General features: G+C 39.5%; 1 protein-coding gene across 1 annotated transcript in view; it reads left to right on the top strand.

The window, feature by feature from the left end:
• The first annotated feature begins 395 nt into the window (after positions 1-395).
• The window catches only part of LOC117816029 (RNA-binding motif, single-stranded-interacting protein 2-like), a 41,934-nt gene continuing 18,489 nt past the window's right edge, over positions 396-23,840 (top strand). Inside the window, exons 1-2 of the mRNA XM_034688108.1 lie at positions 396-526; positions 19,048-19,214. Of these exons, the coding sequence (XP_034543999.1) occupies positions 455-526; positions 19,048-19,214 (239 nt within the window). The 5' untranslated portion in view covers positions 396-454. The remainder of the gene's footprint in view (positions 527-19,047; positions 19,215-23,840) is intronic.

Raw genomic sequence — 23,840 nt, forward strand, 5'->3', positions numbered from 1 at the left:
TTAATTCTATTGATAAACAAGGCTTCCCTACATATGTTGTGAATAAGAAAATGTTGCTAATGAAGTTAAGTGAAGCCGGGAGGTTTTTACGGACCCCAGATCCACACACACCCCCTCATAAACAGACACAACCACCCTTTTGTCCTTAGAGTAACAGTTGTAAGAGCTTTATTTCCACCGTCTTCTACATAGATCTCAAATAGCCTACAGTGGGTGGTGGAAAAAAAAGTCAGGCTAATCCCCTCTTCTCTGTGAGGACCCCCTTGGAGTTTCGTGGTGGGACCCCTGAAGTCGCCCGGGGCCCTGCAGTGGGGGCCCCTGCCTGCCTGTCCTGCCGCAGCAGCAGCACCACTCGCAGTCAGTCAGCGGGACTCCAGGCTCTCACTTCCCCAGCTGCTGACGTCAGCTGGCAGCCTGGGCTGAGCTCGCGGCTCCGGACATAGCGCCGAGAAAAATGCTGCTCTCCGTACCGCCAAGGGCAGGAATCAACCCATACAACGGCTATAACAGCAGAAACAGCAAAAAGGTAAACGCTTTCAGGATTTTCCCGTGTTTTCTGCTTGTTCGTCCTGCAGGACAAGTCGCCCGCGTCTGTCGCCACATAAAAAGGCTTGTGACAGTGGGCTGCAGTGTCCTTGAAAAGCGAAACGTACTGAATTTAACTTAAGACTTGGTGGAGTGAAAACACCGCGTACAGGGCAGCCCTGCTCCGTGTGTGTATGTGTGTGTATGTGTAGGTGGGAAATGAGCTCGCACTCGCTCCTGTCATGTTTGCCGCCTGGTGTTTTTAGTGTTTGTGCGTGTGTGAGTAGTACAGTAAAGGATGTGGATATGGGTCTGCTCACTCATTTGAAAAAGTCAATGGTGGAGAGCAACTTTTATGGGTAACTGTGCCGCGTCGGGATAGCGCATCCGTTCTGAGCCTGGATGTGTTTGTGTAAGTGGGGGTAGGGTGAGAGACGGCAGCACGAGAGCGAAACATGGTACTAAATGGTTTCTGCATCTTTTCCCCCGCGAGCTCCGGACTCACATATCTAGTGTTAAATCGGGTCTTCATTGTCTCCGCTGCCGCGTAAGTTTGCAAAGTTTTTTTTTTCCTCGTTTCCCATCTGAAAGCGGAATATGCCCCACCCCTCGAAAAATCCCACCAGACCTTCAGGACTACATTCCCAGAATTATGAATCGCGCTCCCGTGGTTGCATTCAATGCTGACTTTGTCACCTTTTTAAACCAATATGCCACTGATGAATATCTATTAACACACGGAACAATATTTGAAAGAAACATCAGGAAAACAAATATAGTAGGCCACCTTCATTACATGTAGGTTTAAATGCTACATTGTTCGATTAACCGACGTCAAAGCTGGAATCTTACTTTCATAAGGAACTTTTTTTGCTCCTTAAAATTGCCTCATGTATCTAAATTGGTCATGCAGAGTTTGAATGTCTCTTGTGTAGTCTCTCTATCCACCATAATGTCTAATAGGTCATGTTGAAGAAAGCTATAATATGTTGAGATTGTATGTCGACTGGATTCCCAGCAGCTATGTCTGCTGAGCCTGCTTTCACAGTGTATGTTGCTGCCTCTGGATGGCATTTTGAAAATGTAGATGCACATATTGTCTTCCTGTGATCTTGGGCACCGCCTGGCTGCTCATCCTCCCAGATCTGATGTCAACACTCGTGCCTGTCTGAGGAGAACAGCATTGTTTGAATTGTTTGCTCTATACACTAGCACCACACACAGTGCAGTTTATTTTTGTGAACTCAAATTGCAACTTTTCCCTGGATATATTCATATGCAATCATTTATTTGACCTATTACTGGCTCAGAACTTGTTTATTACTGCAGAGAGACTATTTGAAAAACAGTTCTTTTGCTGTAAGCTATCAAAGCAAACCATTTTTAGCACAGCGGGGACAGATAAAAAACACAGAACGTCAGTTTTCAAAAGGATGGTCTTTATGAGCTATCAGAAGAAAAGTCTTCACAGTGCCAGCGCTGCCGCTTTCATGGTTTAATTCAGTCCTTTCTGGTGTAATGGATGAATGATATAATACAAATAAAGTGGAAATGTTAGATAACCATTTGATGAATAGATCGTTTCCTGTAGTTTATCAAGGGTACAATGAAAATAAACTCATCCTATTGTTTTTACAAGATTCCACTTCAAACAGCATTTTGCCACTGAATGAGCAATCCTCAAAACACTGATGTTCCTCCCAACACCAAGATACAAATGAGTTTATTGATTGATAAATAGATTAAAAAATAATACTCTGCAACCTGAATGGTGTTCACAACACTAACATTTGCTTTCACCCTCAGGTTTTGTAAATATGGGGATATTTTTATTTCCATTTTCATAGGCCTACAGCCATTAATAAACAAATCAGTTGGTTAACAACTATTTAATTACTGAGTAAAAGCAACCTACTTTGCAAATCGATTAATAAGTCTGTATATATATATATTTTTTAAGTTATATTTTTGTGCATTTTTGCAGCTGACAGCTGAAGAGAGACAGGAACTGGGGGAGTGGAGAGTGGGGGAGGACATGCATGAAATGGTCGTTGCTGGCATCGAACCTGCAACCTCTGTGACGAGGGCTATGACCTCTGTATATGGGGCGCGCACTTAGACAGCTAGTCCAGCTGTGCCCCTCAACATATTTTTTTAAGAAAAAAAAAGTTTTTAGTCTGTGATTCCAGCTGCTTATATTTATGTATTTTCTGTGTTTCTAAGAGGCTTGTTGAATATCTTTGTGTTGGGGGGTCACACAAACCAATTAATAGCATAATTTTGGTTTAGAGCATCACTAATAAATATTTGTAACAATTTTTGTAACATTTTTATAACCAAAGTCATCAAGCTTGCAGATTAATTGAAAAAATAATCCACAGATTATTTACAGGTTGGTCATACAAGCAGTTTGATGATAGCATTTTAGGTTGTACAAAGATCACATAGATAGGCGTTTACGTGACTGGAATATCATTCAACAGAGCCACCAGTTAATAACTCCACAAGCCTTAGATCATTTTTTGTGTCATATGAACCAATCCCCCTCTTTCACTACGTCCACTGCTGATTGATAAGTGTTAAACTGGCACCATCCATCCTGCCCGTGGCTTTAAAAAAAAAAAAAGACGAATACAGTCCCGGCACTGTTGTCTAAAATTTCAAAGATTTGATAAATCCAAAACGTTTTTGGAATAATGCTCATTTGCATCTTTATCAAGCGGCATCCTCCGGTCTCAAACTATGAAGCCCATGCGGAAGTGTTATAAACTGCAATTCATGGAGAATCCACTTGAGGCTGGCTGAAGAAACACCTGCCCTTTGTCACCGATATCTGATCTAGCTTTTTGAGCCTGATCTAGCCGATATCCGATACCAGGATCGGATCGGTGCATCCCTAGTTTTGGGAGACTTATAACCAAGTGACAACCTCAGGTCTCCAAGTATGAAGCCCATGTGTTATAAACTGCAATTCATAGAGAATCCACTTGAGGCTGGCTGCAGAAACACCGGAAACCACATAGACCCCAATTCAAATAAGACGATCTTTGCAGCATTAATAAACATGTTTACAGCCTGGTTCAAAAAAACGCTTGGCTCTACGTAGCTAATTCCTCTATCGGCACACACTGAATTTTGTCTAACCCGACGGTTCAGAAGATAGTAAGATTACAGGTTTTTGCCCAAATAAGGAAATGACTGACTTGACTCCCGGACGGGAACACATAGCTGTTGGCTAAGAGGCTCAAACTCCACCCCTTTACATCACACTCTGCCTGGTTGAGTTCAGCATTTCCAATATGGCTGCCGCCGTCGATTGGCTTCAAAACAGCGCTCAGGAACAGATGGGTGACGTCACGGATACTACGTCCATTATTTATACAGTCTATGGTCCAAAGGCGTTTAATCCTACCTAGCAGTCATCTCAATGCTTACTGTTCTTCATTCCCATAATACCATTTTTTTCTAAGATTCAAATTAATTGTCACTTCCATAAAAGACTTTCAGCATACATATGAGCAGCATACCACCCCCTGTAGATCAGATAAGGCCCACTTAAAAAGAGAAAAGAAAAATAGCAGTTAAAATAAGACACAGATGGTAATATAGTAATAATAAGCGTCATAGTTGCAGGAATTCAAAATAATTTTCTTAAAAACTTCAACTACACAATACAAAGCACAACAAAGGTTATGAGGACAGAAGGTGTTGCATGTGTGCAGTAAACAATGTGAAGACCTTTGTCTTGACTAAATATGTTATGAAGAATGTAGGACATAATGAAAGGAAGTAGAGTTTTCTCTTTGTGTTGTTTTAGTGGTCCTGAGCTCCTTGAGAGTTCATCGAGAGGTCAAGTTCCTGTGTTTTGATTTTTAACATTTCCTCCTCCCACTTCCACCTCCTCCTCCTCTCTCTGTTATCTCTCTCTCTCTCACATTCTGCCATACCTGAGCTGCGTGAGTTCACCAAATAAAAGTCTCATCGCACAATAAACACACAGTCGGGAGAGAAAAGCACTCTTTGTGTCTGCCAGGTGAATACCGACTCCAACGACTAAAAGGTGTTTGGTTTCTGTAGTGCGTAAAGCCAGCTGCTCCTCTGCTGACTCAGCACCTCATTTCCTTCACAAACTAACATAATTAATGTTCTCAAATTAAATTTAGTTGGTTTATGTGTAAAGCTCCCTGCAAAGACAAGTAACAGGAGGCGGTGTCACATCTAAAAGGTATCACACGTCTTTCTCAGCGCCTAGTCGTATTGCGTGTTGTTGCCGATCATTTTTTGTTCTCATCTATTTTTTGTAACAAATGTCATTCTACTCTTGTTATTCAAATATCTGAATCTCTGAACACATACTGTATAGATCAAAACTGAAAGCTATAAAAGACAAGAAAGGAAAACACTCACTGGTACAGTAAGCTGTTGCATGATATCAAGGGTTTTACTAAAACGCCAAGTGAGGTGTCCCACCCTTCCTCTACCACCCCCAGAAGCTTCCAGATGTCCCCAGTGTTTCATAATTCTTACCTCATGTGAACCAAGAGTTTTCTTTTTTACATATGGGACTTGACTATTTGACAACAATCAGAGATTAACTGATGTTTTTGGTAGCAGTGGAATTAAAGAGACAAAGAGTTTGTGTAGAACATACAAATCCATTGACGGGCAAATGGAAGAAGCAGAAACATATATTTTTAAAATGTGTTACATAAAATGAATTGTGGTTGATTTAAAAAATGGCTTAATTGACACTTTGTTTAGTCAACAAGAGTTTGGTTGGTAAACCGGGTTGTTCATGCCTCAGATTTTGCAGTTGTGGTCTAGTGTGCTTGCTTTTGTGGGGTGCAGGATGGCCTAGCTTTACTTTCTTTCTTTCTTTCTTTCTTTCTTTCTTTCTTTCTTTCTTTCTTTCTTTCTTTCTTTCTTTCTTTCTTTCTTTATTAGGATCCCCATTAGCACAAGCATAAGCATCGGCTATTCTTCCTGGGGTCCAACACATATGCAATCATGCACACTAACACACATTCAGCAAAACAAGACAAACAACCACAAAACAAAAACAGCTCCTTATAATGAGTTACAAATTAAGATACAAAGAGAAACAAATTGGTCATTCATTTGGCAAATACCAACACAAAACAATAGTAACAAGTAAATTCATGTTTTAACTTTCACTGTGCTCAAGATAATATGACGTACATCCCCACATATACGAATGTACACATTCACATTTAATAAACACTGCTGTTTAACTTCAAGCCCAAAATACAGAGGCTATAGTCACAATTGCAACAGTTGCTAGTTCGACTCCTTTTGCTGCATGTCATCCCTAGGGTTGCAAAATTCCGGGAATTTTCAAAGTTTGAAACTTTCCATGGGAATAAAACCAGGAATTAATGGGAATAAACCAGGACTTTACTAAGTTGAAGGTTGGCTCTTAATAGGGAACTTAAATAAAGTTGGGGAAAATATGTTTTAGCATAATCCTGACTAAAACAATCAGACATTTAACTCAACATTCATGTTTTTGTTCTTCAATGATAGAATTGATTGTTCAATAAAATATTTAAAACTTGAGAAAGTTCTACTTTCAAATAAATCAGTTTTAATTGTATTATTTTGGATGGATATCTGCTTATAACAAAGCATATTTATGCCTGGATATGATACTTTTCCATTAAATGACCCTCAATTCCCAGTTAACTCCCATAAATTCCAATAATTCCCATAATTCCCATGGAAAGTTTCCAATTTGGAATGTTTCCAAAATTCCCCAGCTTAACTTCCCATGGAAATTTACCGTAATCTTTCTGGAAATTTACCGGAAATTTCCCACCCCTTTGCAACCCTAGTCACCCCCCACTCTCTACTCCCCACATTTCCTGTCTCTCTTCAGCTGTCCTATCTGATACAGGCAAGAATGACCAAACATATGACTCAAAAAGTGTGCCTGCTTTTGTGAAACAAATCCTGCAAAATAAAATAAAAAATGTACAGATAAGCCACTCTATCACGTGGGCTCATTTTGAGTAGGTGGTGATTAATACATGTGCTCTCAACACTTGAGGCAAGAGCATCCTGTAACCTGCAAAGAGTAAACCCTGTTTTGTCCAAAACCATTGGTGAGAGAAGAATTTGCCAGAACTGTCTGAAACAGCTTCAAAAAGTAAAATCCACCAGAGGTCTTTCCATAACATAAATCTAAAGGCATTAGCTTTGCACTGTTGCAGACACAAGGCTGGTTATAGGTGATAAAAAGTAGGAAAGATGCAGTATCATTGACTGAACCTCTTTTGATTCATCTGCTGTAGATCTATAAACAATGGTTGTGGGTATAAATGTTTCTATATGAATGCTTTTGAAAACCCCAAATAATAGTACAACTATTGAAATATATATTTACATTTTATTATAACTAAATGTCACTTGATACAGATCCTAAGAAAAATCAACTGGACAAAAGTAGAGCTGAAATAATTGTGGGTATATTATCCTACTTTTTGGGTTCCGTAGATGTTTGTTTCCAAAATATGAACCTGCTTACCTACAGGGATATTTGTAACTGTCAACACAGCAATCATTCATTTATAGTTGTTGTTTAGAATTAGATTCTCTTTCAGGATATTGCTTTTGCACAAATGTGTGTCTCATCTGAAAAGCTATCAGTTGTGTCAAAAGCCAGATGTCAAGTGTCCCAGAAACGCTCCAATGAGAGGAATTGTCCAGACAACTCCTGATTGTATCTATAACCCCACAGCAGTTGTGTTAACTTGAGGAAAAAAAAGAACACACTAGATGTTCAGTGTGATTGATCACTGAACCAGCGGTTTGCTCAAACATGATACAAGTCAGCGCATGCAGGTTGTTCTCTCATTCTGGCATTGACTGAAACAAAACAAAGTACACAATCAATCTCAAAGTAAATGTTGAAGTTGCCGGTTTTGCCCCACAAGACATGAGCTGCAGTACATTTTCAAAAACATGGGAAACTCAACATGCTCTTCAAACAGAGATTAGAAAGCATGACACTGAAATAAAAAGCTAAACATTAATCCCTGAAAACAACTGATGAGTGATCTTTAATTCACTACTGTTTTGAATTCAACACTAAACCTTGGTTACACGATCTGTAGCCCAAATACGATCATGTGACTAAGACCTTGACAGTGCATTGTCTCCTCCGATGAAAAGTATTGCCATGAGCAATGAAAGGAGAGAAAAAGAAACTTTCACCAACTGCAAATCTGTTTAAGCTTTGTGCAGAATCCCCCTTTTTTGTATTAGTGCTACATTATCAGGTTTCATCATGAATGTTACAGCTTCTTCAATCAATGTTTAACTAATTAAACGTCAACATTATGTACGTCTATGTAACTATCCTCATTGGAATATGTTTTTCAGATCACTTTTTAGCCTTTTAGCTAGTTTTTTCTTTTGTTCAACAGCTCCTGTGCTTACAGCGAATGGTTGAGCCTTGCAGCTCTTATCTGGCATTGTTCTATAATAGGGGGATGTACTGATCAAACTTTATCTGATCAGAACACAGTTATTCTTACTGTGGGCATTCATGGCTGACATATCCAGTCTGTATCTTCATCAATTTTAGAAATTCTGGGCAGTAGACAAACCAATCAAATGTGATTTCCACTAATCAGATCCAAGCCACATTTGGAGTTGTTTTGAAGTATGATTCCAATCAGACTTCTGAGTTTGCATTCCAGTTCCAAAGCTTGAGCAGCTCGAATCAGCTTTGAGTGTCTCTTGCGTCACTCATCGCAACATGACACATAATGAAGACGTCAAATTCAGGGTGACAGAAGTGCGTCAGAATGGCTGAGCAGAGTCCATGCTGCTAGCAGCAGCTGCTTGCTGGGTTCGTCTGGTGTGACAGAGGAGTTCTGCACCATGACAGACAACTAGTTTTGGGGTAAAACGATGGATCTCTATCTCCTGTACTACCTCGGTAATATCTGTGCCACTTGTGTGCGTAGTTACAGTTACCTATGTCGCCACTACTGCAACTCATGATAACAGCCTGTGGATGTCTTGACACTGTAATCGGATTTGATCACTTGCAAATAACAGTGCAGGTAGTTTGTCTGAAAGATGTGATTTGAGAAACAAATCTAATTTGCCCTCTGTCTGAACAAGGACATGAGACTCTATGCCATCACCAATCTGACCTATCTGATGAGTGAACTTCCTAAATATTGGACTTTTACTCATCAGACAGACATAAACATTCATTTGAAGGGCTTATAATTGTGCTGCATCTGTGGGTGTGTTGGTCAAGTCTGTGGATCTGTTGTTGATGCTGTTTCCTCTGGAGGTCAGTAAAACAGTCAAAATGAATATTTACAGGTTAAAGCAAGGAGCAAAGCGCAGCGTCACTGACTGTCACTTGTTAAATCGACCTGCTTTACACAGCTTGTTGAAGGTGGTATTGTTATGCCGTTATTCCACCTCATTATTTTGTACAAAAAAAGACAAAATGGGGGGGAGGCAAAGTCTCAGTGCCCTGAAGACAACAATGCAGGTATGAAACAGCAGAATCAATGTTTGTGTAAAGCAAGGAGTTAACAGGATAGGACCATAATGTGTGCCGGTGTTCATGACATTAGCTATCCTTCTCTTCTGTAGTGCTTTATAAATCCCTCCCTAGTAGGTGTACTATAGCCCCTTTCACATGAGCTCACACTCCAGATAATTCCCAGATTGGGAAACTTGGACTGCATGTGTAAACACAACCAGCAACATTTTTCACCCTGACTATTTCCCAACTTTTTCCAACCAGTCCCTTTGTAAAGCTTCCACAAAAAATGTGGGTGGCCTTATGCGTGACATGGCAGGTAAGTCTAAGGAAAGTTCAATGCCGATGAGTTGGCGTAATGATGCCGTTCATCAAAAGGCAAGTGTCTCCTCTTTATACTTCGTGTGTTCACCTTCTTTGTCAGTATTTGTTTTCTATTGTTGGGTTTGCATTGTGGATATGTTTATATACACGTAGTGATAATATGACAAAATCACGCCCCGTAATCGAAAACGACTTGTCCATTTGTTTCTGCACTGCCCCCAACCCCCTCAACTAATCCAGTCTGAATATATTGAGTTGTGGGAGAGCGTCCGACCAAAGGCTCCTGCTGTGAGGTGCATGTGTGACCGACAAGTTCCTGAAAATATCAGGGCCTGAATGTCCTTAAATTAACTGGAAATATCAGGAGTTCATCAGCGTAACAAGGCTTTTTTTTTTTTTATTGAGCTATTGAGGAATCTTAAACAGGGGGGTCAAGTAGCCAAAAATCCCTTAAGCCAACTAGTTTGGCCCTTTCACCATTAAATTGAAGGAAAGTGATGCATATTAAATGGGAAGTAGGTTCTGTTTTGGTATTTATTAGTGATGCACTATATTGGATTTTTTGCCGATATCCGATATGCCGATATTTTACAACTCATTTAGCCGATTACTGATACCGATATTTTTTTCCACACACCTAATTGCAGAGATCATCAAGTCTCTTCTGTATTGGAATTAGCGTACAGTATTATGGTGATACACTTATCACATTTGTAATGTAATATTCATTTCTTGTGCAAAATAAGAAACATACTCAACACTTAAAACTGCATATTTATTTATGACAATTGCTTTCAAACAAAATTAAAACAGAAAGATACATCCTACTTAAAACTTGAATGATGCACTACCTGAGAAAATCATAACAATACCCACAACCAGGGCAAATTTGGCCAATTTCACAATTAACATAATAAGTAATCCGAACCTCTGTTCACATGGAACATGTGAAAAGTGCAACTGTACAGCAATTAAACCCAAATTGAATTGAATGGTTTACTCTTTGACAGTAAATGTGCCTAAATTAGTCAGCTACATGTACCTTACAGACTGCTGCTTGAATTGAAATTTAACCTAAAACATGAGCCCAACATGTGTGCAGCAGCCCATTATTTTATTGGTTAATTATATCGGCGGATACCAGCGTGTTGGCCAATATCCGACAGTTCATTTTAAAGCCTATATCGGCCAATACCGATTATGTGCCGATAATATCGTGCATCCCTAGTATTTATAGTGACCAATCAGGTGAAAGGGTTAAAAGTTAGGAAATGCTTGCAAAATTGATGGGCACCCTCCAGTACAGATATGCCAACAACTAGACAGAGTAACACAGTATTCCAATGATAGAAATGCCAATGATACAGATTTCATACCAAAACAAATACAACGCTTAAAAAGAATGTGAATCATGCTTAGGGTTGCAAAGGGGTGGAACATTTCTGGTAAATTTCAAGAAAGTTTCCGGTAAATTTCCGTGGGAAGTTAAGCTGGGGAATTTTGGAAATATCCCAAATTGGAAACTTTCCATGGGAATTAACTGGGAATTGAGGGTAATTTAATAGAACGTTATCAAATCCAAGCATAAATATTTGTTTTGTTATAAGCAGACATCCATACCGAAATAATACAATTAAAACAGATTTATTTGTAAGTAGAACTTTTATCAAGTGTTAAATATTTTATTGAACAATCAATTCTTCATTGATGAACAAAAACATGAATGTTAAGATAAGTATTACTCATCCCCCCGACCTAACCCATTCATAGATTAACAAAATGCAATCCCAACAAAGTCCCAAAGTTCAAAATGTTAAACGAAAAGAGCTGCTCTTCCTCCAAAGAAAGTCCCTGTCAACATTCAAATAAAAAAGCATTTTCTTGCATGAAATCTGGTTGTTTTAGTCAGGATTATGCTTAAATATATTTCCCCCAACTATATTTAAGTTCCCTACTAAGAGCCAACCTTCAATTTAGTAAATTCCTGGTTTATTCCCATAAATTCCCGTTAATTCCCATGGAAAGTTTCCAACTTTGAAAATTCCCAGAAATTTGTTGGAAAGGCTCCCCCTGCAAAATTAGCTTTTTATTTTTCTACTGAGAAAATGTTCATATAAAGGTAGTGGGCACAAATCAAATATTCTAGTATATTCAGGCGGGTATATCAACTCTAAAGCAGGAAATTCATGACATACACAGGTCTACTGGGCTACTTTAGCATTTTTGGATCAAACCAGCTGTTCCACTGCAGTGAGTCTATCCTCACTGAACTCTCCCGTACAGTCACCTTTGCTCCTCTGGCCCTCTGCCAGGTATATGTTTATCTATCTCTTTGTTTAATGTGTCAGATGTTTTGGATTAGCCCCCAACTTCAGTGCCAGTCGCATGAACCAGCCAAGGTGAACAGGTAGAGAGGGAGACAGAGTCCTTGGAGAAAGCACAGCTGTCAGAAATCTGATGCCAGGTACCGCAGTGATGCCAGACACTCGGTGTGCCTCACAGTTTGTTAGATCTCTAGCTCAGCCCAGGGCCGCTGTTAGTACGTATCTGATTCCAAGCTCCTGAGCTTTGGACACCTGAGCTGGCATGAAGGCCAAGCATGCATGTGTACACTGCATTGAGTTGTGATCAACATTGAGAAGCAGACAGTTTGAAGATTAAAAGGTGGATAAAAAAATGACAAAAGGAAGGGGAGTGTTGCAGACAGATAGGAAGGAAGGAGGTTTCAGGAGCGAGTCTGGGCGTGAGTTTGGTGTCCCTGTCACCTGGTTGGAATGCAGATCTCCACATCCAAATGGCCGTGTGATAAGATCAGGAGCAGACACAGGATTTCCTGCCTGTTGCCATACTGCAGCTGTACTGCTTTAGTAGACACAGTCCTCACTTCACCCTCAGTTAACAGAAAGAGGCTATTATACGTTTTCAAGGCAGAGCTTACTAGTTCGCTTAAGATATTACTTTCACTTTATATAGCCAGAGTGATAAGAGAGAACTTTGGCTAGGTGCAGTGTAACAAATGAGTGGTCAAGCCCATTACTAAGTTACACTAGGATTTTAAAGGCCTTTTTTGCAACTGTCGTGATCTAACATGCAATTTATAGCTAATAAATTGCAGAAAAAATGCTATATTTGTTTGATGTTCTGAACAAAGCCCCCTGGGTGCCAGTTTAGGAAAAAAGGAACAATTTGCAAATCTGTGGGCAGGGTTAACAAATCTGTGTGCATTTTATATTCCCTGTGTATGGATCATAGACTGTATAAAATATGGACGTCGTATCCGTGACGTCACCCATCTGTTTCTGAAGCGCTGTTTTGAGGCCAGTCGGCGGCGGCAGCCATATTGCTGCTGTCGAGCGATTCTGACGTAAAGAGGTGACTTTAAGCCTCCTAGCCAACAGCTACAGTGTTCCCGCCTGTCAATCAAGTCAACTGTGCCTCTCATTGGAAGATTCGGAATCTAAATATCTTCGAAATTGCCGCCTTAAAAAAAAAAATCACCCCCGTACAGTGTGTGCCGATCGAGAAATGAGCTATCCAGACTACACTCATCTTTTGAACCAGGCTGTGAACGGGTTTATTTCTGCTGTAAAGATCGTCTTTTTTGAATTGGTGTGTACGTGGTTTCCGGTACTTCCAGAGCCAGCCTCAAGTGGATCCTCGATGAACTGCAGTTTTTAGCACTTCAGCATTAGACTCATAAGTTTGGACAAGAGGTTGCTGCTTGATATGGATTTGTAATCTGTTGGGACAGAAACTGTGTGCGTGATTTCAAATTCAATGCGCACGGTTTGTGAATCTGTTCCCACAGATTTCAAATCCCTCCACTCAGGTTACAAATCTGCACGCATGGATTGTCAACTGGGCATATGGATCTGCCAACAGTGGCACACAGTTCGATTTGCTTGACCTGGCACTTGGGGGCTCTGCAGTTCTGAGATATTGTTTCAGTGAAATAACCAGAAAAACAATGGCAGCCGCGAAGTCTTTGTAAATTGATCACTAGTTATTTGGATTGCAAAAGTTCCTTTAGTGCATGTTTTTGTGAGAAGAAAAAAAGTGCACCAGAGATATATTTCTAGTGGCAACATCTTTCTGAAGCTCCTAATCACTCATAAAAGTAGAAAATTAGCAAAGTTAAAAGTTTACAACATTTTAATAAATGCCAATAATGATAACGACTTGTGGCTAAAGAAGAAAGTACTTGTTTATTACATTACTTCCACGCATTTTTTTCAGCTAATTTAGTTACAGATAATCGAAAAGAAAAATGGTGGAACGCTATGCTAAAGTTGCAGTGATTTGACAAAACTGCAAAGTTGCACAAAATTTACAGGGATAAGATAAATTTGCATTAGTTATTGGGATAACAGCATCACATCTCTCTTAGGGGGCTTTTTCTTTGTTTATCCAACAACAACAAAAACAGGAAATGATTAGCTTTCACAACACTAAATTCAAAATATTTTTTGAGGCTCTAAGGTGAGTGCTGAATGGTTTCACCCATGACTCACTTTCCTCGTTGGTCCTGAAGTGGAGCCAGTGCAAAGCGGGCGCTCAGCACTCAGCAGGGTAATTCTATACAAGCTGGAAGCTGTGTCCTCATTCAGCTTGCTGCGCTATAAATCTGTGCATTAGCATGTAAGTCAGTCAGCTGGTCAGACGGTCATGGCTCTTCCTGCCTGAGGAGAAGACAGGGGCAAGCAGTGGGGAGCAGGCAGGCAGACCCCCAACAGCCAGGAAATCCATGGAATTCGAGGGTCAAACTGGGGTCGACTGGAAGAGCCCCACAGGGAGAGACGGAGATAAAAACAGAGGCAGGGAGAGACTGAAAGGGGTGGAACATTGAAACAGATGGTATTTGTGAAAAGAGATACATAAGCCATCATTTCAGGTTCTCAAATGAAGTTACTCTTGATAACTCTTTTTAATTCCCCAGATGAAATCATTTTGAACTGTTTGATGTACTGATGTTAATGTCAGTCAGCACTAATAATATGCAGTATTTCTGTATCGATGTTCAATTAGATAAAAAAAAAAGGTTTTATTTATAGAAGTTATCCTCATTTTTATCTTGACTTCAGTCCTAAAAATATCCTGTTATTTTTGAGCCTTTTGTCATAGAGCTGGAGCAGTTCTGCAGAGGAAGATAAATGATGCAGTGACAGTGTTTGTATCTGAACAAGTTATCCAAGTTGTGTAAGACCCTGCAGGTCCCTTCTGTCTGCAATGATCTTTGATTTATTGGCTGATTTTGTCAGATTGAAACTATGTCAGTTTGGGAAAGCTGGCTCCTTTTTAAAGGTACTGTGTGTTGTTGTGGGGACTCATAAAAATACATACTTTTCCCTAAAGTTTCTAAAGTTTAAGTTTTCATTGGGGTAAGACCGATTATCGACCGGGCCGATTTTCAGCGCCGATATTCGGCATTTTGACGCATATCACCATTGGCCTTTATTAAAAATCTGACGGCCGATAAGAGATCAATTTAAAACTGGGTTATTTTGGCTCATTTCTCCCTGCAGTTTCTCATCACTGGGGAAAAAAAACCTCATACAACCCCACTCAAAAAACTGACATACCCTTTAAAAACATAGATAAGTGAAAGATTAACATTTCAGTTATATTGACATTTTTGAAAACTTTATTTACTGTAGAAAACTTTAGAGAGCTATTATTTGTTTAAGTTTTCATTTAACTTTATAAGACATGCTGCTGAACCCGGGAGCTCCCTGCACTATTTGTTAGAATTTTAAAACAAAGATGTCTTTTGTCTAAGATAAAAATAAACTATAACATGTTGCAAATCTGAAAAGCTGTTTAATACACATATGCTTAAAGGCATTTAAACTAATTTAAGTGTTGGAGTTTGTATTATTAAAAATTTTGACTCCAATATTTCCCTTTTACTGCAAATGAATATCGGATCCAAATATCTGTTATCAGCCTCCTTGACTACTAATAATCGGCATCACTATCGGTCCTGTAAAAAACATATCGGTCTATCTCTAGTTTTCATTACCAGAATCACATCAGTAGTTTGCTTACCTGACTGAATGGTTGTACTATCTTCTAAGAGTAGTTTGTTCTAAATAGACTGTCAGAAAATATAATAGCATTGGAATGAATCATATTAAAAGTCCATTTCTGGAGCCTCCTGACTTCTACATGATACTTAGGGCACAATATAATTGTGTAAATGATGTCAGTCGTTTACCATTTTAAGATACAAAACCAAGACTTCTCCACCAAAGTGAGGATTTCCTGCTGGGTATTTTAAATTGAATATATGAGGGTTTTTCAGTATTTGTATTCAGGGTTTCAGTAACAGGCAGGATTTCTTGTGACTTTGATCTTTTGACCGTACCGATTACTTAGTTAAAAATGGAACAAAGTTGAGTTTCAGCACCTTTCATCCACCCCAAAAAAATGTGCAAATCCATACGAATGCTGAAATAGCTCAAAAGGTAATCATCCAACAGCAGAGCAGCAAAGACATTTCCAAGTGCTAGCACTTAAAATTAGATTAGTTCTGTCTGAGATGTGTGTCATTATATTTCATAAGCAGTTTAAAAGACATATCCTTACTTTGACAGGAAGGTCATTGAGTGAATTCTTTGCCTATAATACTTAGAATTTGACGACAGCTGACAGAGTGGTTGTAAGCTTTAGTTTAAAGTACTTCTGCTCTATTTGAGTGTAATTAAGTCAATTATACTTTTATGAGAGTAAGCCTTCCTGAGCATTTCTGCACCAATTTGTCCCTCACTAAATTAAGATTTCAGTGTCTGTAAGCAGCATCTGATTGCTTTATGGGTAACGTGTCATCAGTCTTTATTAGTTCATAAGATCACTACAAGATGTAGTTTAAAAACATGTTTGACAGTAAAGAGCAGAAGTATATTCTGATACGCAGCTTTTTAAAATTTTACAACCAGGCATACCATAGTAGTTTAAGTGCGCGAGTGTGTGTGAGTGGTGTGTTTGTGGGCGTATGATTGCATCTGTGTGAGTGCAGAGTGGTGATTTTAGGGGTGCTGCTGCAATGATTTTCTCCTGCTACAGTTTAGAGCTTGATTGGGAATTGGCACTTTGGTTAAGAGTGCTTGAAGGAGATTATAGGTCTCTGCTGTCCTGTTCTTTGCTCATTCACAAATTAGCTGCCTCTAAAATGGTATTCACCATGAGTTACACTGTGACAAGTTGGTTAAAACTCCTAGAGGCTGCCGTGTGCTGTGGAAACACAGCACGCGGCCACTGGCCTTCTAAAAATGTTTAGGTGTGGTATAAAAAGAAGAAAAACTTCAAAAAGCAATTACATGATGTAAAACTCACTGATAAAATGCATGGTGGATGGATAGTTGAAACCAAGCGGCAACCTCCGGTCTCAAACTATGAAGCCCATGCAGAAGTGTTATAAACTGCAATTCATCTAGAATCCGCTTGAGGCTGGCTGCAGAAACACCAGAAACCACATAGACACCAATTCAAAAAAGACGATCTTTGCAGCATTAATAAACATGTTTACAGCCTGGTTCAAAAAACAGCTTGGCCCTATGTAGCTAATTTCTCTATCGGCACACACTGTACAGGGGGTGATTTTTTTTGTAACGCAATGGTTTAAAAGATATTAAGATTACAAGTTTTTGCCCATATAAGGAAATGACTGACTTTACTCCCTGACGGGAACACATAGCTGTTGGCTGGGAGGCTCAAACCCTGTCTCTTTACGTCACACAATGCCTGGTTGAGTTCTGCATTTCCAATATGGCTGCCGCCGTCAATTGGCTTCAAAACAGGATTCAGGAACAGATGGGTGACGTCATGGATACTACATCCATTATTTATGCAGTCTATGGTTGAAACAAAGGAAACGTTTACAAGATATTGCAACTACATCCTGCTGTTCATGCATGCCTTTCAATTCATAAACAGCATATTCCTTAAATTAAAGCAATAAAATAAAAGAACATTCCTCTTTTCTTTGTTTTTATTTGAGCAGGTGATGTCTCCATGATGTCTTACATGAGCAAATACATGCATATTTTTTCAAATCTGCTCTACAGCAAAGGAAGAGGGGATTTTCTCTGCAGAAATGGGCTTGTTGTTGAATGATGGCCAAGCTGCTGGTAGAGCAGAGGTCAGAGGGGCCGTTTGGGTGGTGTCTAATTAGCGGGATTGGTTGATGTTGCTGGTGGTCCTGGTGTGACCGTTGCTTCCTGCTGGGCTTTTCCTAAACACCACCAGTCTGATCAGTGACCCTCTCCCCTCTGCTCAAATTAACCCATTGTCCTCTTGTCGCCTCTGTCCAATCGCTCTCTTGACTGAGACACTCTCGCCTCACGGCACTGAGCTCTGGCAGGAACCATGTTTGTTCTCATTCCTTTGTTATCCAACATTGAATTAAAACCTTAGACTGTGAGATTAATGAGATTCAAGTCCTCTTCTCAAAGCAAACAGTCACAACATTTTCCAGTTCTGGCGTGCCTGGACTGCTCTCAAGTGCTGCTATTTATTCCCTGAGTCTTATTTGGAAAACAGCCAGTAGATCTATTCCTGGAAAGAGAGCACTTTTATGTGACTTCTTGACAGCCAAAGTGATAATGAAACTACATTTATCCCAATAAAAAATATGTCTCTGCATGGTTACACAATCTTTTGTGTGAGTTCTCCAAGGAGGGCAACTATCCCATAGTGAGATGAGATGATGCACTGGTTGTTGCGCAAGAGCCTTTCATGTTTCCAGCTTTGAGTCATGGACTAGTTGATTGCCAGAGTTTACGATGAGTATTCACCGGCACTGAGTCCTTGTAAACTGATAAAACAAAACAGGCCAACTAAAGACATTAGGGAAGAAGATCAAGAGTGGTTAGCTAGGTATGTGTCCAGAACAGATGGTCTAAACATGAGCATGTTTCTTTGTTTTGTCATCAAATAAAGTCCTGGTGAGCTATTCTTACTCATCCTTTAATATTCTCCTTCTGCTTTGTTTTGATGAATGGACTGTAATATAGCATGGACTGCACTGAACTCTGTTTTATATTTTTCCACTCAGGATCTTGTTAACTGTTAACCTTAGGCACAACAAGTTTAGAGGAGAATGACTGAAAGAAAATGTTGAAATGGTTCTGCGGATGGCAGTGATTCAATTAGAAGTACTTTTACGGGCAGAAGTAAATTCTAAGGAAACGTTGCAGAATAGACTTTTTCGACATCTAGACCAAGGCGCATCATCAGACTGATTACATGTTAGCTTTAGATCTGTAGAGATTTGGATTTGAAATCCACCGCAAGATTTTGTAGTGGTTTTCAAAGTAAAAAAGAAGTTACTCAACACAGAGGAAGCATAAGAGGCCCCTTTTCCCTATATGGAGTAGGCAGCCAAGAGGCCCCGCATTCCCCTCAGAAAGCAGTATTGGTGAGTGTTGACATGAGAGCTGTGTGATATCACTTTTTGCAGCACCCACATAATCATCTGCTTCATGCAGGATTACCTTCGATCTCTCAACATCTCTCAACACTTCTTTTAATTTTTGCACTGTGAAGAGAATCTAACATTACTATGCTCCTCCAATGTTTATCCATGTATTATATCCTAACGTGTTTTAACAGTGACTTATGTTGTTTCTTATGAACAGTAAACTAATGCAGACTTTTCTTTCTTCCTGCAGCAGGCCTATGTGTCCTCCGGCCACCAGATGGCGCCCCCCAGTCCCAACACGAACAGTAGTAGCAACAGCAGCGGCGGGGGAGGGGAACAGCTGAGTAAAACTAACCTGTATATTCGTGGCCTTCATCCCGGGACCACAGACCAAGACCTGGTCAAGCTCTGCCAACCGTGAGTGACTTTCAAAACTTCCCCCCCCCCAATAAGATCATACCAGATGTATTTTGTTAAGCTGATGAGCCTTGTATATTTCTCTGGAGTTGGGTTACGCTTTGGGAAAACAATTATTTTCCTTTTTGGTCAACCTTAAATTAAGCTAAACCCAGGAGGTAATTATCACAGCAGGGAGAATGGATAGCTAACCTCAGGTTGAAGGTTCAAAATGCACCTGCCAATGGCTCATAAGCTCAATAGCCAAAGACCCCTTTAGGATTTTTTTGCTGGTTATAAACACAGACTTAAATTGCTAGTGATGGCACTATATGACCTCCAAAAGCAACATTAAAAAGACCATCAGCGAGAAGACTATTTCTATTGGTTGTTTTTAATGTCCTATAACCTGATATCCTCTTTCAGTTTTTTTTTTTCTGACATTCATCAGAGTCTTTTAGACGTCTTGTGTGAAGAACTTTGAATTGCCTTGTTGCTGAAATGTGCATTCTGCTAGCTTTCGTTCCTATGTTGGAGGAAGTGCTTTTATTTTCTATGGAAAAGATAAATGTACAGTCAGTAAATGGGCCTAAATTGTGGTAACTCATTTATAGTCACCTTATTTTCTGTGTTATGAAGACACTTTGCATGGCTATTATTTTTGAGCACGCTCAGTTACAAACACCTGGTACTGTCTGTCGCTGATTCCAGCTGTAAGAGTAACATCTAACAGGGTTCCCACGCGTCCTGGAAAAACTGGAAAACCTGGAAAACAGTTGACCAGCTTTCCAGTACTGGAAAACACCTGGGAAATGGGAGAAAAAGTAAAATGTCCTGGAAAATCACATATAGTCCTGGAAAATGATTTTTTTTCATTCAGATCTATTTAAGTCAATTTATTCACTGATCCTCTTATTATAATTATTAGTGTTTATTTATTTCAGTAAGGCAGCTTCCAGAGTCCTTTGCTGGCTCTTTTGTTTTTTACTTTGCTAATTTTATATTTTTTGAGAAAAGAGAAAGCTGACATGAGAGTTGCCCATCATTGTTGCTTGGTTGCACTAATAAAGTGAAGTGCTGTACATCTGCGGTTGCATTGTCCTATAATCAATTTGCCCTAATTTATAAGCATGTAAGAGATGATTTCATCGATAGCCATAGACTGCATGTCTTAATGTAGACTTCCACTGAGAGGAACATATTAGACTATTTAGGAACTAAATTTAGACTGTCATACCAGCTTGATCATCACTGAAAATGTCCTTGAAATGTCCTGGAAAATGATCTCTGGAAAAGAGTGGGAACCCTGATCTAGGTATCAATTTAATAACAAATGTTAAAAACTCTGTATGGAAAGTGACATTTTTCTGGCCCTGTCATGAATGTGAAAAATGGTTCCCACTGATTGCAACCAATGGCCAAGAACTGGTCTCCAATTCCTCAAAACGGTTGCCAAAAGCAGCCTGGCAATGGTTGTTGTCTAGCCCTTAAATGCACATTAAAATTGTACACAGTGTTACAATGAATTTCCAAATGTTTTACACTTAAGGCCTTTTCATACTGCCAGTTAGAGGCACCATATATTAAAGCCTCTGTAGTGTCACACCTTGAATATGAATATCTCAGAGGCCTGATGTGGGGCCAAGTGGTCGGAGACAGTAACAGAGGTGAGACAGGATCACTGTGAGCAGGTGAAGCAGGCTGAGCGAAACAACGCTGTGTGTGCATGTCTAAGTGTGTGTGTATGTGGCGCTCCCTCTGTGTGTTTACCTCCTGCTTTTGCAACACCTAAGTGCAATGTTAAATTACACCAAGGGACAACAACATTATGCTGCTGTAAGATCATTATGAAAGTATAAAGGTGTTATGATGGCAGAGCTGTAGTATGGTGCTGTTGCAGACTCATAACATGAAAAGGGCCTCTGATACTTTTCAATACCACATGCTGTAAGTGGAGCTGGGTGATATTGAAAATGATGTAATCACGATTAAATATATTCAAATCAGTTGATATTGATAATCATCACGATAATTATCAAATCATTATTTCAGTTAAATTTAAAGTCAGATGTTTGGTCCTGATCATTTCTGATGTTGCTAACAGGAAGCAGGTCTTTTGTATAAAATTAGATTTTTGTGAAGTTTTAATTTGTAGATTTTTATTTTTCTCAGGTTGAGATCATTTGCATTATGTGATTACAATTTTCAACAAAGAAATATCAAATTGTATACTGTTTATCAGTTTAGTAGAATATTGTTTTGAGTACTGCACCCTCTGTAAGGATTATGGACGGAGTGATATTGTTTCCCACAGTGCAGTGAATGCATCACGGTTTTGAGTTTTCATCTGTTGCTCGTTTTAGCTGTGTTTACATTCCACTATCAACATCTTTTAGCCCCACCTACCTCTCACCCTGCGACCTGATTGGCTGGTCAATGCCGTCTTCTTATTCTGTCTAATGTTGGGTGGAAACTGGCGTTTAAAACTCATTTGCGCACCCTCCATTTTAAGTGGCTGGGGGGGGGTGTAATTACATGTTTGTTTATATCAAATTTTTATCAAACATTTTTCATATTTATATCGAGAAAATTATATCATGATAGTTATCATTATCAAATTATCGCCCAGCCCTAGCTGTAAGACAACACCATCGCCGTTAAATGTATAACCGTTGCATGTGATCGTATCACAGAGCATGGTGGTAATTCTCCCAGACTCCTACACAAACACACAGGAAGCTACTGGGTTGTTTGCTGCTTAAGTCTCACTGCTTCCCTCTCCATGCAGTGTCTCTCTGCTCTGCCTTCAGTCACGGGCTCTACACCGCTGACTGTTCTCATTCACAGGTTGGCAAAGCCGACGTTCTGTTAAGTCCCTTTGGTCTCTCATTTAGATGCACATGTTACATTTGTGTCTGTTGCTGACAGATAGAGAGTAGAGGAGAGAGACGGTGATCTCACTTGGTCCCTATGATTTATATCAGTCCTGATCTGCAGACTGTTGGCTGTGAGCTCAAAAACACTGTACAGAAGCAGAGGCCATAAAATATCCACAGTGAGAAACTTAGAAAAACCAGACAGGACATTACACTTCCTCTGAATTATTACTGATAATTCTGAGGTTTACTCTTTTATTCAGTGTAATTGTAAGAAAATAGGTTTTATTTTTCCTTTTCATTATTATTGACAGTATGTCAAATTGTGCCCTAAAAGTATTATTTATTTGCCTCAGCAGCAGAACAGGTATCAATATTGTTTGATTTTTATTGATTGAAGTCCTGGGCTGTTTCCGAAATCACCTACTATACTAGCAGTACGTACTGATATGTCCAAAATTCAGTATGTAGTAAGTAGTATGTGAACAAGAGCAAAATCTGCAGTATGCCAAAACTCCCCGGATGTCTACTGATTCGGGAAAATATCTCAGTGTGCATCGGACCAGTCTGCCTCGCGTCCTGTTTCCCATAATGCACAGCGCTCGTTCTGCTTTTTCTTTTTCCTCATTTTTTGATGGGAGGAAATCCGTTTTTGGGTGCTGTGAAAGTTATCAAATTACATATAAACCACTTCCTATTTTTTTAAATCATAAATGGATGCTAAATAAGCTTTTTATTTATCGGCTTTGCCGTTGTTTACTTCCGCTTTCCGAAACCAGAAATTCAACGAAGTCTGGCTCAGCATGCTGCATGACAGATCGGACAGAACAGTCATACTACATACTAAATTCAAACGCAGTATGTAGTAGGCAATACCTACTGCCTACTACATTAGTAAGTAGTATGTAGCAGGCCGTTTAGGAAACAGCCATTGTGTTGCTCTAGCTCTGGCAACAAGTGCACAGCCTGATGCACAATAGAATGCACAAAATAAAATAATGGAAGTTAAACCCCAAATGTTTCTGTAAGCATATCAAAGTCTCATAGTGAAAAATGATTAAAGGGACAATGTGAGAGAGTCCCAGCCAAGTGTTTCTCCTGCTTCAAGTCTTTGTACTATGCTAATTAAATTAAACCTTCAGCTCCTGCTAATTTGCAGTAATACATGTCTGTTTCCAAAAATATCTCACAAAGGTAGGACTGTGTTCAATTTGGAATTATAGGAAACACAATATGGCAAAAATGGACAAGTGTGTGGGCCTTTGGCAAAATATGTCTTTAATGAAAGAGTTATGTAAGACACATGGCCTTCATTGGAGCTTTTAGTTTTATTACAGCTCTAGAGTAGTGCAAAGATATATATTTGACCACATCAATTAGTGCAATTTTTCCTCAGATACTCATCTCTAGTACTACATTGGAGAAGCAGTCTTATTGAAACTAACTTCAAGTGAGTGGATAACATCGGTGCTTTCTGGAGCTACGCTCCTCATCTGTTGGACACATGAAATTAAACTGTTTAAAACCCTAATTTGATGTTCAGAAAAATAAGCTGTTTAAGCAGGAAGGAAGAAAAAGTGGTTTGCGAATAAAGATGTTGAATAACCACAACTTAAGTCACACTGATTAAGTCTTGACAATCACCGGAACCCGAGACACAAGAAAGAAACACAAGAAATTGTCGGCAAAATAATACTGCCTTAAGGGGAAATAGACCCATGAAGGAACAAATGAGAGTCAGTAGAAGGTTGGGACGGGGGCGAAGAAGAGA

Source organism: Notolabrus celidotus, chromosome 1, assembly GCF_009762535.1.
Source record: "Notolabrus celidotus isolate fNotCel1 chromosome 1, fNotCel1.pri, whole genome shotgun sequence".
NCBI classification, from domain to species: domain Eukaryota; kingdom Metazoa; phylum Chordata; class Actinopteri; order Labriformes; family Labridae; genus Notolabrus; species Notolabrus celidotus.